General features: G+C 36.4%; 1 protein-coding gene across 1 annotated transcript in view; it reads left to right on the top strand.

The window, feature by feature from the left end:
- The window catches only part of eys (eyes shut homolog), a 336,214-nt gene that overhangs the window by 92,036 nt on the left and 227,431 nt on the right, over positions 1 to 16,747 (top strand). Inside the window, exons 9-13 of the mRNA XM_047352417.1 lie at positions 4,559 to 4,698; positions 7,309 to 7,472; positions 7,626 to 7,879; positions 9,934 to 10,038; positions 14,531 to 14,653. Of these exons, the coding sequence (XP_047208373.1) occupies positions 4,559 to 4,698; positions 7,309 to 7,472; positions 7,626 to 7,879; positions 9,934 to 10,038; positions 14,531 to 14,653 (786 nt within the window). The remainder of the gene's footprint in view (positions 1 to 4,558; positions 4,699 to 7,308; positions 7,473 to 7,625; positions 7,880 to 9,933; positions 10,039 to 14,530; positions 14,654 to 16,747) is intronic.

Here is a 16,747-nt window from a genome sequence, read left to right as displayed (position 1 = left end):
AACTTTTAAATTTGTTAATTGAGAGCAAAGTGGAACCTAAGTAAAATTCCTTGTTTGTGTGCACAAACCTGGTGAATAAAGCTCATTATGATGACTATTGGCACTGTTTTCTATTACTCTTCTACAATAATAATATTCATAAATAACTATAATTGTAGTAGAGTAATAAATTTTTGCCACATACAAACATAATTCATAATAGAACAGTGTTTGATCTGGTTTTTTATATTGGACTTCTCTTATTTTAAACACATCTTTCACATTTTTTAAACTGTTTTTTATTTGCTAGAGTATTAAACTTGCTATTAAACGGAACATATAGGAATAGCAGCATGTTTTGATAAATCAATGAACTGACGAGTTTCCAAAGAACAGCACTCTTTAGTTTGAAAGACTACTTATGCCTCCTCGTGATTTATTATTTTTTTGCATGTCTGTGTTTCAGATCATTAAACAAATTTTAATATTAGTGAAAGACAACACAAGTAAACACAAAATTAAGTTTTTAAATGATGGTTTTTATAATTAAGGGAGAAAAAAAATGCAAACCTACATGACCTTTGTCTGAAAAGTGAAGGAGATAACCCTCACATTTTGCACTGGTTGTCACTGCAATCAGAACAACAGCATGTCACTGTTTCACATAGGTAAACTTATATAAGGATGCACTGAGTCAAAACACACAACTTGGACAGGACAATGTCAGCATTCACACACAGTCAGAAAAACAAAGTCATACCTGCGGGGAATTTAGAGTTTCCAGTTCACTTACCTGGCATGTCTTTGAACATTTTTCACACAAGTTACGGTTGGATAACTTTGCTGACACAAATGATACTTGCAAGCTCTTTTAATAGTCAGCCAAACCCATATGTATCAGTTTATAATGCTATGTCAGAAGTTAATTTTTAAATTTGACTGTTTAAAAAAACAAATTTGTCTTCATATGTGATTTTTGTAAAGGATTTATCTGGTCAACAATGGAAATTAAGCTGTAGGCAGTTGTGTTTCTGTGCTTCTTTTTAATAATTATTTTAAAAAATGCCCAGTTTGCCATGACTTTGACTTGTGCTTTGTGGGTGAGCATATCGGTGGCTCTTATGTTTAAGACGAGAGGTGGGTTTTTGGGTTTTTCATTAGGGTTATTGAGTGAGAACTTCCCATCAAAGATGTCAAGTTAAATCAGACCCACAAAACACCAGAGGGCCTGACAGCGCCCCCATTTCACCTGCTTACACCTTTAATCAGTACTGTACTCATCCATTTTAGCCTGTCCTTGGCTATGTTCATACAGCTGGTCTTCATACTCAATTCTGATTTTTGCTGAAATGTTTTTTTTTTGTTTTTTTCTGTCGTGAGGTGGTTCACATTTAATAATAACTGCCATCAAACTTCAGTCAGAATGGTTCATCTCCCCAAAGCGACCCACATATGCAGAAGGAGAATGTTGATGTTATACAGCAGCACACTATTAGTTGAAGTAAAAACGGATGTCTGTGTATAATTTTATCAGTTGATGGGAGCCGACAATAGTATGACCACATCATACAAGACAAAAAAAGGTGAGTAAAATGAGACCAGCTATTAATAATGACTTTTTGTGGACTAGTGACTGCTACTTCTGTGCATCCATTCAGCTACTGTCTGTGTGGTCTGATGTTAAAGTCAAATAAAATGCTACACTTTGGAAATCATCGGTTACGTATTTGATTTAGTACAACACATGGTTGTGGCACAATTTAGATGTTTTTGGAGGCAAAAAAATCAGAATAGGTTTGTTCAGACTGTCTGTCCATCCTTCCGTCTAATCTATTTTCTACTTCGTTTTTACATCATAAATGTCCAAGTTTTGGATCTAAATTAAAGACATCCAGTGGGATTTTTTAATCCTAACCTTGATGCTTACGTTTGCAGTATCTATTATTTTAACCCACAGTAGACATTCACATAAGCTATTCCCTTTCTCTGTGTAGCTGAAGCCCATGGTCTCTTCTTTGAGCTCCCTCTTAAACTGCCTTAGCAGCCTACCCTAATCCCTGATCATAAATCCTTAACTCCCTGAGCAAACTGGAACTATTTGCAACCACATAGCCCCAGCAAGAATATTCCACAGTGTACACCCTGGTCTTCCAGAGTTGCTTCTAAATCTAACCTGTTATCTTAAAAAACCTAAGCTGGTGCTCCTATTCCTCATCTGCAGTGTCTTATAGTGGAGTCAACTCTGTGATTCAAAAGTAGCTCTCTTGACTGCTGGTCTGGACAACAGTACAAAGAAATGTTGCAGGGCATGGATGGAATCTTGATGTGCTTTGCTGCTGAATATATTCTGTTGAGCTGAAGAAAAATTGTATACCTGCTGTTTACTAATCTAAAACACAATGTTGGTTTACTCTGCGCTCATTAAAGGATATTTTATTGCTTAAAAGAAAAACTCACATAATCTCACTAAAAATAAATCTAATAAAAAACTTATTTCAATTATTTTAAAAAGTGAAATGCATGTATTATATAGATTTATGACACCCACAGCAATGCATTTTAACTAAGTATTTCTGATTATTTTGATAATTATGCTTGGGAATGATTGAAGTTTATTTTCTCTGATAATTTGAACATTAAGACCGAAAAGTATATGTTATATAGAAATGTATATGGATAAATATTTGTGTGGTGGTACTTGAATAGCTGATTCTAGCCACAGTCCACATCGCGTAAATCTTACCCAATCTCTTGCATGAGCAGTATCATCCTGATGTTTCATGAGCTACATGTGTTTGTCACACCTAATGATCCCAAAATAGAATGGGAGCTTGAGGTCAACCAACAATAACTACATCCCTAATTCACCTTGGGGACTACTAAAAAACCATAACAACCATGAACTGTAAAGGGTTGTGAAAATGTGAGATATGGAATTCACAGAGATACAGCATCAAATGATCTTTTAGTGTCTCTCATCTGAAGAATACATTGATCCACAGAATCTGATTAAGAAAGCAGCATGCTGTGGGTGGCACACAACTTTGTTTTTAGTTAAAGCACAATTAATTTTGGCTGCCTGCATTGGACTGTCAGAAGTGAGCCTTGGGGAAATACCCCACAGACAAAGGCTCTAGTTGTAAGCCACTGCCTTTTGGTGCCCCTTTTTCTCCCACAATTTTAACTTCCACTCAACTTTTCAGCAATTGGTTTCGAGGCTTTCCCTTTTTGTGAAGGGCATCAGTGGCTGTTGGGTAGACAACTGTCAAGTCAGGTTGACTTGTTCAACATTTGGGTTTTCAATAGCTTGAAGCCATAATCATTGAAATTAACAGGAAGAGCTGCCTGAAATATATTGAACTATGTGTATTGAAAGTATGCAATCTATGACTTTCACCTTTTAACTGAAATACTGAAATAAATAACTTTCTGATTAAAAACAGGAGATTAATAAATACCTGATGGTCACAATAAAGGTGCTTAAGGTACAAAAAGAAAGATTTTTAAAAGAGAAGCTTAGAAAAAACCTCTAAATAGATAATATTTCACCTCTTACGCTGAGTATAATTAGAAGAAATACAGCACCCACTCCAGGGTGCTCCAGGGTAATCTGTAGTACTCCAGCTGGTGTAGTACAGCAGGAAACCTACAACACAAAATCTTACAAAATCATATTGTTTAGACATTTGTGAGGTCAGCAAAGCATCAAGAGCACATTTAAAGCAAAAATAAAAGGCTTCTTTCAAACTAAGTAAAATTATATTTCAGAAGCCCACTGTTTTAAGAATACCAAATAACACCTGTTTGCATTTGGGTAGTAAAAAGACAAAGAAAATCTTAGTCTTTTGAAAATGTGAACAAACCAGATGTCTGGTGGCAGATATTTTTTTTGGAAATAATTAGACAATCAATTTTATTTGGTTTAGGGGGGGCATTGAAAACTTGAAAACATGGTGGTGATAATGTCATGGCTTAAGATTATTTTGTTGCATCTGGGCCAGGGTGGGTTTCCATAATTAATGGAACAATGAATTATGAATGACAACAGCAAATTCTGAGGGAAAATGTCAGGACATCTGTTTGTAAAGTGAAACTTAAGAAAAAGTAGGTCATGCAGCTAGACAACAACCTGAGCTCAGTACTTGTTATTGTTTTTTAACATCTCATTCTCGATCTCTTTTTATAAACTGGCCTAAAATCTAAGGATAGTTTATTTTTGCACACGCATTAAAAATCAATTTACAATTTAAAGAAATGTAAGAGTAATGAGAAAAAGGGATAAAGGTGAAAAAGAGAAAAGAAAATGCTCAACAGTAGTGTTTCAATATTTAATTGGGAGATAAATTGAGGCATGTTACAAATTCAGACGGGCACTGTGGTTCTGTGGAGATGCTTCAGAATGAGGCCAATCCTCCTCAGTTGCACAAGCTTTGGCCTTTTTTCATTAAATATATAGAAGAGTAGGCCTGGTGCATCAGCATGAATTAAAGATGGGTTAGTGGTACTGATTTCAGATCTATTTTTGCTTGCAAAGTATTGCATGCATAACAGTTTCTCGTTTTTTGTCCTCGCTTTACAGGTTTTCAGGGAAAGAATTGCAAAATTGACATAGATGCCTGTTCCCTGCCGGACACTTCATGTCCATCTCCAACTCAGTGTTTGGATCTCCCTCGAGGCATTGAATACACTTGCCGTATACCCTGCCCTACAAACCATCAGGTACTTACCAGCTCGATATTTACATAAACAATATAAATAGACGCATTAAATGTTTTCATGTGTCAGATATTAAATCGGACTAGACTTTTTCTGTTTTAGGCCAATTAGGTTTACCAAAACAATTTATATTTTCTAAATGCAATAATAATGAGTGAGATATATAATCTTTAAAAATTTTTATAAAATTTCTTTCACATTTAAAAATTGACATACTTGGTATTTGGTAGCGTTGACCTTTAAAATGCATGACTTGGGTCAAACCTTTTAAGTATCCCTTAAAATAGGCCGTGTTGATCATACAGACCTTTCGGCTCTGCCCACAGATTTTTTTCTAGAATTGTGATCGAGGATTGGTGATGGTCACTGAACCCTGATCATGAATTCTTTAATCCTTTAAGCCATGTAATAAGTAATTTGGCAGCACACCTTTCATTTTTGTTTGTATGGAAGACCCATTTGTGCTGAAGCTTTACCTTCCTTGCCGATGTCTTCTGATATTATTTCAACATCTCTGCATTGTGTCGTTCCACATGATGCCATCTCTTTTGTTAAGTGCAACAGTTCACCCTGCAGCAAAAAACCCTAAAACATAACGCTACCACATTGTACTTCACAGCTGGGATGGTGCTCTCAGGCTTGCAAGCTTCTTCCTCTTTCGTCCTAATGTACCAATGGTCATTATGGCTAGACACTTCTGTTTTAGTTAGTAATGGCTACATTCGCGGTGAGTGGTCTTTCAGTCCTTGTTGTTACATGACTAGTTCCACTGTGGTTGATGCCATAATTACCAACATCAGTCTGTACCTTCCCAAGGTCTTATACATCTGTTTGGGAGTTGATATGAATGTTTTGCACCAAAACATGTAATCTCTGAGACACAGCGCACACCTCCTTTTATATAACAGATTGACATGCTGTTGATGCATGTTTGTATATAACACCACATTTATAGGAACAGATTAACCCGCCACCTTAAAGGATCTAGAAAAGTGTACCCAATGATGGATCAGGCTGGTGGAGGTCCACAATTCTCTTCCTGATATCTTGCCTGATTTGTTTCGGTTTTCCGAGGATTTCTATAAATATGTTTTCCACTAGCCCATGTTCATATTTGCGGGCTAATGTAAAACTGGACTCGATTCTGATTAACTAAAAAATATAATCAGAACATCCTTATTTAAAAAATGGTAATATTTTTAAGTCACATTTTATATCTTTAAATGTACGACTCCACTAATACAGCTTTAAACTATTTTTATCTGAAGCTGGCTGAGATAATTTTTCATAATAATCTGTAAGGCAAAAAATCAATTCAAGAATGTTTTAGACATTGCCCTCTTCCTCAGAGCAGTAAGTGCAACATGATTTGAATTTAAAGTTTGGAGGAGATAATGAGGCTCAATTTCTTCTACTCTGAGCTTGAGAAAGTCTTTATATGTATGTCTTCAAATCCTACACTGATCATTATAACCATTTGCAACCCAGTACTGAACAAACTAAAATGGCCCAAATGTGCTCCGTTCAAATAGAAACGGCCAGAAATGTTCTAATATTTGATTTACTATAATCTTCACAAAATGACACAATATCTTTCTTATAATAACACAAACAAAAATGAAATAAGAGCAACAAACATCTTTAAATGACAATGGTTTACAAGAGTTTAAGGTATATCAACAGCTAATAGCAATCCAATTTGTAAATAACTTTAAACAGCATAAAAGTTTTCTTTCATTCTAAACTAATTAGAGAATGTGTTTATTATCTACTAATTGAAACCTGAAAACACAGGTGTAATTTTTAACCTTTGAACTTAATCTAAATACACACATCATTCTGATACACATAATGTAGTATGTTTCAATGTAAGATTGAAACAATGCTAAAGTTAAGTATGAGTCTACTTTTGTGCATTTTTAGGCAACATTAAAAGAAGACTTGGCTTGTGTAATTATCAGGATTTTTGCATTATATCTACATAATAGGGGTGGATTTATTGGACATCTTTCTTTTACTTGATGTGAATGAGTGCCACAGAATATTGACAGCATCTGTATTTTTGCATGTGGTGTTTTTACTTTGTGAGTGACCAAACTGACCATTTGCATTAAAAAAATATCGAATCTGAAAAGATAAACTACTCCAAATAACAGATGAAGTTGGTCACTCGCTGTGGAGCAAGTCTTGTACAGGAACATCATGATGTCTGTATTAAACTGTCTCACATAAGGCACATCTTCATCTGCCCCATTGTTTCCCCTGTCCATAAATGCAGCTCCTAACCTCATGTCTGCTTTGTTAAAGCAAGCTTTCAGGAGTTTTAGCTCTCAATGATCATTGATCTTGTCTTGTAAGACATGATGTAGATGGCACCTGGAATATAGAGTGAAGCCCTATATAAAGCAGGAATCAGTATTCATGAGTGCAGCATGTGGCAGAAATGAAGCTCATTTTCACTGAGCAGAGAGCAAGAAATTATTAGGTTTTTCTTTGTGAAAAATAGCAGAATTTTGAACCAGAATAAGCTCAGTTCAATCTGTACATTAATATTTCATTTGCGTCTCTGATTTAAGGACACATGTGCTTGACTAATTCAGATTTTATCAACAGCAGTGTGTCAATGGAGGACGCTGTGTGCTGAATGATGCCAGTACCTACATGTGCATCTGTGCACGTGGTTGGTCTGGTCAGGACTGCCATATAAATGTCAACGATTGTATCCAACCCTGGTGTCAAAATGGAGCCACTTGTGTGGATGAGATTGATGGTTACAGGTAGGTTTTCAAGTCTTGATTGTCTTTGGGCCATTCTGGCATCAGAATGTCAATGATTTTAAAAGCTGTGACATTTACTGCACTCCCTTTAGGGTTGAGAGAAATGTTCTGACTCTCTCCGCTATTAAGAAATTCTCTTTAATCTGTTGCCAGCTGCCTTTGTCCCAGTGGATATACAGGGGTCTACTGTGAAGAGGACATTGATTACTGTGTCAGCCATCGCTGCTCTGAACACGGCGTTTGCCTGGACCAGCAGTATAACTTCACTTGCCGTTGCATGCTGGGATATGAGGGGCCACTGTGTGATGTGGAAGCAAATGAGTGCAACAGCCTTCCCTGCTCAAATGGCGCCACCTGCGTGGACCTAATCAGTGATTTTCGGTGCCATTGTCCCCCGGGGTTTGAGGGTATGAAACCATCTGATATGAATCCGAGCCCATTTTGCAGCTACTAATACAGCTGGTAGCTGACGTGTTGGGATTTAGAGCGTAGCCTTTGTTTTTAAAAACTAAAGTTTTGAAACAAAATTCTGAGTATCTGGACACATTCACCATGGCCAAACATGTTAAATATATATTACTAAACACGCTTCCAGACATACAAATAATAAGCAAATAAAACTAAACCAGTCTATATTTGCTGTAGGAATTTTGATAGTTGACCTGACCTTGAATGCCTTCTTTGACCATATTAATTTCCTATGTTAGATGACTTATTTTAATTTTACACATTTATTTAATATTCGTCTTAGCATTGTTTTGTGTGTGTTTAAATGAAAAATGAAAATCCTAAATGAACAGCTGCAAGTTTCCCGCTGTGGTACAGAATGTTACTTATGAATTATGTTTACAAAAGAATCATTATCTACATTAATTAGCCCTCATGATGAATTTTATATTAAAGGACTTAAAATAAATAAATCTTTCATTGCAGTTGCATAATCTTTCAGTGAAAAATGTCGAATAGCCTAACCTCTAACTTGATTAAACTTATTTACACAGCAGACTCTTGTGGGGCGATGATGAAATGGTTTCTACAATTTCTACTCACAGACAAAATAACAAAAAGAAAGAATAGATTTTTTTTCTGGCCAGAATATCAATGCAGTTTTCTGTTGTCCCTGAGATAAGTCACACTGAGAAAAATGCAGCTCTCTTCTCACTTTATTTCTTTAAAAGAAGCTTTGTTTTCATATTTTATTTTTCTCCTCATGATCTGACCTGTCGCTTTCTTTATGTGCTGTGTGTTTGGTGCACACTCCGACTGAAACTACTAATGTCCCTGCTGGGTCACAGAGCCAACGTTTACACAAAAATCTGGGCAGCTTGCAGATGTCCACAGAGACCCCTAGCAGACCCTAGTGGGTGACCACAGTTGATGAAATTTGCATCACATAAATTGTGGTTGAGCGAACAGTCGAGCTGACTTTGAGATATGAGGTAGGCATTGGTCTCATTTGATGAAAGCTTACAGTTTCAGTTACAGTCCAGATATGGTAAACTCCACATAATTACATTTGTAAAAGTAGGACAGAAAAGGCTCTCAAATACCTCATTGGGATGTAAATGGAGTCTAATGATTGGTTATGAAGACGTGATTACCCTAAGATGCCACTCTGTGCTTCAGTTCTCTAACAGAACTTTGGAGATGTCTTAATACTCCATTACTATCCTAATTACTTTGCATGTTAGCTGATTAACATAAAAAAATACATTCATGGAAATATTAAGGGTTCCAAAATATTTATTTCCACCAGGGACTTTATTAAAAGCATTAACTTGTTAAAATGCATTTTTAATAAATCGAATATATGTACCCAAAAGAAATGCTGGATTTTTTAAAAATCTTCAATGCGAAATGATACTACTGCAATAAAGTTTCATTAATTTTAATGACCAGCAGTTCCAATGAATGTGGGTAGTACTACACTCTGAGTTAGTTCCATATGTATTTTCATCCAGTATGCAGGGTAATAGTGGCAGAAGTGCTAATACCTTTGCTCCAGTCAGGATTGAGGATAGAAAAACAGTGCCCCCTGGCTCACAGAGAACCAAGAGGTCTGAAATATTGCCAGAGGCCAAAGCCGGTGTAGCTTTAAAATTTTTTTTTAGCAAAATCATTAATCTATTCCATATCAAACCTTTGCCTCGGGGATATTAAAACCGAAATTGCAACATTTATGTATATATATAAATGCTTCAGCAGGATGCATACATAATCATTTAACTGCACATTCGGTACAATCAGAGTTGATCAGTTGTTCATGCTCAGATCAGTTTGTTTCATGAGGGAAATGTTTTTGTTGTGTATTTTCTGAATACTGTGGTTATTGAAGCTCCAGAACAAGATTTATTCTATTTCAAGAGCAGCAACAGGGAACTATGTTCCTGCAGAACATCCTACAGCTGTATTTCCTTTATCATTAACTAGAACTTATTATTTCTCTGCCTTTATTCTGCAGGAAGGACATGCTCTCAGAATGTAAATGATTGTTGGTCCCAGCCTTGTCTAAATGGAGGCTCATGTGTGGATCTGATAAATGACTACATTTGTCACTGTCCTCTTGGTAAGTAGCGTGCGCTTGTGCATTATTGAGGATGTTTACAAAAATACTCAGTTATTAATTATCGGTGACTGTTCCTTGGGAATACATGAAAAGTTTGCTCCTATAACAACTTTTTTGTTTTCTTTGATAATGTTTCACATTTTGTCATGCATGCAATTCCAAAAATAGCAAAGAAACAAAGGATTGTTTAGTCTGGTCTTTTCAGTTTGAATGCAGGCATTTAGGAGAGATCCATGTGAAGAAAATAGAAGCAATATATCTCTATTATGGATTACAAATGGAAAAAAAAACTCTTTTAGAATAAAGGTTAAAATCAATGTCTGTGTTTACCGTTTGTTTAGAACACTGACTCCAGACAGGGTCTATATGTGGGCCATGATGATGAGAGGTGTTGCTTTTCTTCGTGTCCAGCCAGTTTTATTTCTACCCATCTTAATAAAGTACTTGGTCCCCACTGGGTTGGACATGTCATGCTGCAACAACCAACCAATTTGCTGCTGCATATGCAATGTCACAATAAGTTGTAAACAGCCTCATTCAGAATTTACAGACAAACATTTGAGAAATCTCCTAAATATTCTAAGATGGGTTAATTAGTTTCATGGAATATATATTTTTTTTATATATAGATGTCTTGTATATTGCATTATCCAAATACAGAAAGCCTACACTTTATATTTTTCAGTTTTGAATGTAGGTAAAGAATAATCCTGTACAGTGTCCCTCTCCTACACGGAATGTTTTTTTGTTTTTACAACACGTAAAATGCATCCCAGGACCCCATTAAATAATCTGCTTTTAGTATTTTTCTGGCTCTTACACAAATTCGATTTTGGCAAAAACAGAACACCGATGTGTGAGCAAAGCTACCATTACTGTTTTAATTTCAGTGACAGATTTATAAACAGGTGTTTTTGATCTCCTTTGTCCTTTTCAGAAATCCAATTAGATAAATGCTCTGCCAGGTTTACACACTTCTTCCTCTAAAACACAAACTTGTGCACACACACACATACACACACATATTCAGAAGAAAAAACCTTTTGACTTTTTAGCGATATTTGCATTTTGTTTTTTTTTATTAGTTCCTTTTGTTTTTTACTTTATAGGAAACCAACACGTTTCCCCACTTTATTACTAATTTGGTCATGTTTGTTAAGAATGAGACTCTTGTGTTAGCAACAAGTATTCACAGATGGAAAGTTTGAAACATTGACCAACTTGTGCTTTAGTATTAGAAATGATAAAGTCCTCATCTACAAGCATTGGGGATCGTGCTTATTAGTAGATAACGGACAATATTTTTGAGCAGTACGCAAGTCTTACAGTAAAGGAGTGTTTTCATGACCGAAGGGTGAAGCACTGGGTGTGTTGACACATAAATATTACTACATTTACAGCATTATGCATAATTTGTTAGGCAATAAATTTCCATGCAAACAATAAAATATGGTAAAGATGTGAGCAGTTTCATTTTAATTGCTGTTTTTAATTGGAATTCATCAGTCAACCAATTGGTTTTTATGTATAGAGCACTTTTCATACGCAAAGAGGGCAACTCAGTGCTTTACATAAGGTAAAAGCAGGAGACAAAACAAAAACAACAATGAAATAAGACTTAAGGCTACTCATGCAGAAAACAAGGCTCAGCATTTGGAAAAAATTGCACAAAGGTGTGGAACTATTACAGTTGATGTTGGTGTGAATTACTGAGGAAACATAATGGTGTTGGTGATAATGATGAGACACCAGTGATAGGCATAAAAATACTATGAAGCTTTATTTATTAAATCACGACAAAGACTCAAATTTAGGATCACAAATAAGAAAGCAAAGAAAAAAAACAAATAACTTAATGATAAAATAAAGATGTAAAAAAGGGTGGAATTAAAAATCTACATCAGATTCAAACATCTGTATTAATAATTCATTATTAAGGTAATATAACCAAATAAATGTATTTTTTTTAAAAAGTATGATAAAAATGTATTGATATCAATTTAACGTAAAACCAAAAATACACAAACCAAAATATACAGATGTAATTAACTTTAGACAAGGTGGACTTTGAAAAAAAAAAACATTGGGCTAAAAGCCAAACCAAAAACATAATTCTAAAGTTCATGTAGTTAGACATTAGACCCTAGTAAATTACAACTCCCCAGTCACTTTCCAAGTTAGACTCCTGTTTGCTTTCAGATTTGGCTTAATTCTTCAAGACAGATTCAACAAGTTGTCAGCAACATTCCTTAGAGATTGTGGTCTATATTGACATGACAGAATTATGCATTAACTGGAGATTTGTCGGTTTTACTTCTATGATGCCAATCTTCTGTTCCAGCATGTCCCAAAGGTGCTCTATTGGATTGAAATCTGGTGATTGTAGAGAGTACGGTGAACTCCCTGTCATGTCAAGATGTTCCAGTTTTAGATGATTTTAGTTTTGTGACATGATGCAATATCTTGCTCGAAGTAGCGAAGATGAGTGCACTGAGGTCACGAAGGGATGGATACGGTCAGCAATAACACTCAGGCAGGCTGTGAGGTTTATGCTCAATTTGAACTAAGGGGTCAAAAGTGTGCCACAAACATTTCCCCCATACAATTACACAACCACCACCAATCTGAACCATTGATACAAGGCAGAATAGATTCAAGCTTTCATCCCAGCCATCTAAATGTTGCAGCTGAAGTCAAGACTCATTGGACACTTTTCCAATCTGTTTATGGCACATTTTCATAAGTTGGTTATTTGACCTACTGTTTCCTTTCTATTATCTGGAACCAGTCTGTCCATTCCCTGATGGCTTCTGACATCAACAATACATTTTTGTACTTTCAATTGCTGCCCAGTGGATCTTTGTCAGACCATACTCTGTAAACTGGAGAGAAGATCAGCAGATTCTGAAAATTTCACACAAGTCCATATGGCCACAACAGCTATTCCATGTTCAAAGTCAGCTAAATCCCATTTCTTCCACATTCTGTTGGTTGCTTTACATCTTACCAGGTAGTACTCATCTTGTCTCGATGCTTAAAGGCATTCATTCACTGCCATGTGTTTGGCAGATTTTCTGTTTATGTTAACAAGCAGTTGAACAAATGTAGCTATTAAAGTAGCCTGTGACTGTATGTGTCAAATTTGGTCATGTGTTCCAGCTAAGACATAACATTGTATGATATATTGATATACTTTGGCTTGTCTAGTGGTGACAAAATGTAAACTCAGTTTTCAAAATAACGCCAGGCCTTTATACCACTGAAATCAATAAATCTTCATAATGTAACTTGTAGTCAGATTTTGTTGAAAAATCAAGAAAGCGATATTCTTATTTCAAATTGCCTTCTATGTGCACTACAACCACTGGCAACTGTCTGATAGAGAAAAGAGGTCCCATTTGGCCATAGTAACACTTTAAAAGTGACACTCCTTCATGCAACATTAAGCTGTCAGTGAATTGCATGCACAATTGGTTATTAAACACTTCTGAAACACCCTGTTGGAGGCAATAGCTGTCCATTAACTAGTCAAGGCAACACATAATCTAATGGGGAAAGGGTAACTGGAAGGTCACCAAACATCTAGGTAGATATGATGATATAAAATAAGCTGCTCTGGACTTGGATTACAATGTGATGAATACCAAACTCACTTAAAGGTAAATGTACTCATAGTATAGCAGTTGTCCTAAATGTATTTGCAAGGCTTCATAAAGCCAAACTGCATTTGTGTGACGTCCTTTGCAAGTTGGTGGGACCAACATTACAAAAATGTTACACACACAAAGTTTTCTTCCTTGTTAGTCACATCTGATTTACATACATTTATGTAGACTCATGTATATGCTCTATTCCTGCTTGGATTTATTTAGTCTATGCTACTGACCTCTCAGTTTTTTTTTACTTGCATTTAGTAATGCTGCTGTATCAGTGCTTTAAAATACAAATAATTGGTCAAGGTATACATAAATGGATAGAGAGGGGAGAGGTCATTACTAAAGTACTTAAAATTGAAAATCGCTTACTCTCTCACTTGAATAGAAAATGTAAAATATTTACGTGCACTAAACAGGTTTAGCAAATATTATATACTGTGATGTTAAATATTAATAAATGAAATAAACCAAAGTAGTCTATTTAAGTTAGATTAATGATCAATCATTCTGTCTCTATGTGCTTTATTTATAACTCTTGATATTGATGTTGGAATCAGTCAGTGATATGCAGATGTGTAGCTTGTGTGTTAGATAAATTTGATATTGATCAGTCTGATATGGTGAGCTGCTGTCAATGATTTTACTCAATTAGCATACTGCATAGCAGGTAGATTGCAAAATGAAGGAATCAATACTGTTAATCTGCTGAAAACAGATGAAGCCATACAACTATGAAGATGAGCTGCTTGTCTATTTGTTTTTGATGTTCATTAATTTACTTTTCCAAGGCTTAATTCCCATGTCTCAACCAGAATGTTCCATAATGTTGCTTGCAGGATTCAAGGGAAAAGATTGCTCTCTGGATATTGACCTTTGCTCATTTGGACTGTGCAGCGAACACACATTAATATGCACTGAGAGCAAAGATGGGCAGAATATCTCTTGCACATGTGAAAAAGGTGAGTGAGACCTTTACCAGGGGTGGAATAGTGAGAGGGAGAGAGTGTGTTGTAGTGTTGTGTGTCAAGTGTGTGTCTTTCTGATCTCCGGTGATGTGACAATCATTTGAGAAAGATGACTTGACTGTATAGAAAAGATAAGGTGATCTAAAGGAAAGCAGTAGCTTCAGGGAGCATTTAGTTGGCAATATTTCACAGTTTTTCACATAAATTTCATAATTTACTCTTTGTAAGAAATAACTCAATGCTGATTCACAAAAATGAAAACAAAAGTGACAATTCCCTATATAAGCAGTAACATTCGGTCAGTCAGGTTTTGATTTCTCTCAGTGAGAACGAGTCTCATCAGTTGCTAACAGAAATAACTCAGGAGTCAGTGAGTTAGACTTGACTAAAGCTTTGCATGGTGTCTAGGCTTCATGATAAAAAGAGTCCTTCATGTTGAACTGTGTGCACATGCACCAGGAATCATGCCGCTCATTTCTGGATGCTGTCAGCCTGCTGGAACTAAAAACATTTTTACTACCACGCCAAGCATAATTCAGTCTGGAGCAGCTACAGCCTCTCTTTTCAAATGGATGGCTATTGCATAGAAGTTCATGTAAGGCAATCAATAACTGTAACATCATTACTCCTGTTGCATTTATGCTTGGCATATGTCAGAATGAGAGATTGTGAGTGATTTCTTATGTAAATGAAAGCACCCTCTAACACGCTGCACTCCCCAGATCGCTTCTCAAGGGTGAACATAGAGTTGCTGTCTTGTTGAGATGTCTCATGCCAGCGGCCTTGGAATCCAGATTATCATCTGTAATCCTTGTCAGCCTAAGGTGCACAGAGGTGGTTCTCAAATGCCTTTTTAATTTTATACTGTGTTGTACAAAAGTATTTATGCCTGCTAGTAGTGCATAAATTTGATGTGGAGGTAACAGGATATATGTTTTTTTTACAAATAAAAATTAAGACTGCACCTCACCCAGAACCCATGAAACATGGTGATGGCAGCATCATGCTATGGGGACGCTTTTCTTTAGAAGGGGACGGGGAAGGTGGTTAGAGTTAATATAAAAATAGATGGACGTAAATACATGGCAATCTTAGAGGAAAACCTTTTCAACACTGCAAAAGACTTGAGATTGAGGCAAAGGGTCACCTTTCCAGAAGACAACAACCCTAAACATTGACCTGGATCACAACATATTTAGGTGTTAGATTAGTCCAGTAAATAACCAGTATCACGTGTGGTTTTGGGAGTTGGACCCCAGAATACAAACAGGCAGGCAGGAACAGCACAGTGAGTGGAAAGGTTTAAATAAAAATGAAAACTCAGTCCCCCAGAAGCAGGCATGGACATAGACAGATGTAGCATTAACAAAAACAGTCATGGAAAGGCTTGTGTTGGAGTCATCCATTTTGGTCGCACAGTTGAACATGCGCAGCTCAACAGACATCGCTGCTCTGACATCACCCGGGATTGTAAAACCCGCAGAAAATTTCCAGCGTGTCTCACGGAACGACGCAATGGAGGCGCATATGTGGAGAGACAAAAGCTCGCAGGCAAACTTTTGCTCCACAAGGCCATTCCTGGAAGAGCTTGAAAGATGGAAATCTGTCTGATAGAAGAAGGTCAGAAGATTCATATACCGATCGAAGACCACGCCGACAACCGGCACAGGTGAAAACCCACAGGGGTTTTATTTCCAAGGAGATGAGTTTCCTCCTTGTTGATTCAGTCAACTAAACGGTTCTTCATATTTTGCCCTCCTGGAGGGATGAGAAGTTTACCTTTTTTTTTTTTTTTGACTGCTCACGGACGCGTGATCCCCCTCCCTCGTTTTTCTTCAGACGTGACCCATCCTCAACTGGTGGAGACAAGAAATCAATGTATCATCAGCGTAATTTCGTTATTTTTATATTAAATTGGATAAGTACATTTAGAAGTCTGAGCAGGATGAGGCATAGTTAAGGTGATTTAGAATCACCAGTAGTTAATCTAAGGTATCAACTTGTTGCATGCAATGCTGATTGAAGTGTTTTATACTGAGCTGTGTTTTGATTTGCTGTGCAAGCGCTGCTGAATCGTGCATGTTCTTG

This window comes from Girardinichthys multiradiatus, chromosome 22 (assembly GCF_021462225.1).
Source record: "Girardinichthys multiradiatus isolate DD_20200921_A chromosome 22, DD_fGirMul_XY1, whole genome shotgun sequence".
NCBI classification, from domain to species: domain Eukaryota; kingdom Metazoa; phylum Chordata; class Actinopteri; order Cyprinodontiformes; family Goodeidae; genus Girardinichthys; species Girardinichthys multiradiatus.
The sequence above is the reverse complement of the archived record's forward strand: the minus strand, read 5'-3'. Positions and strand labels throughout refer to the sequence as shown.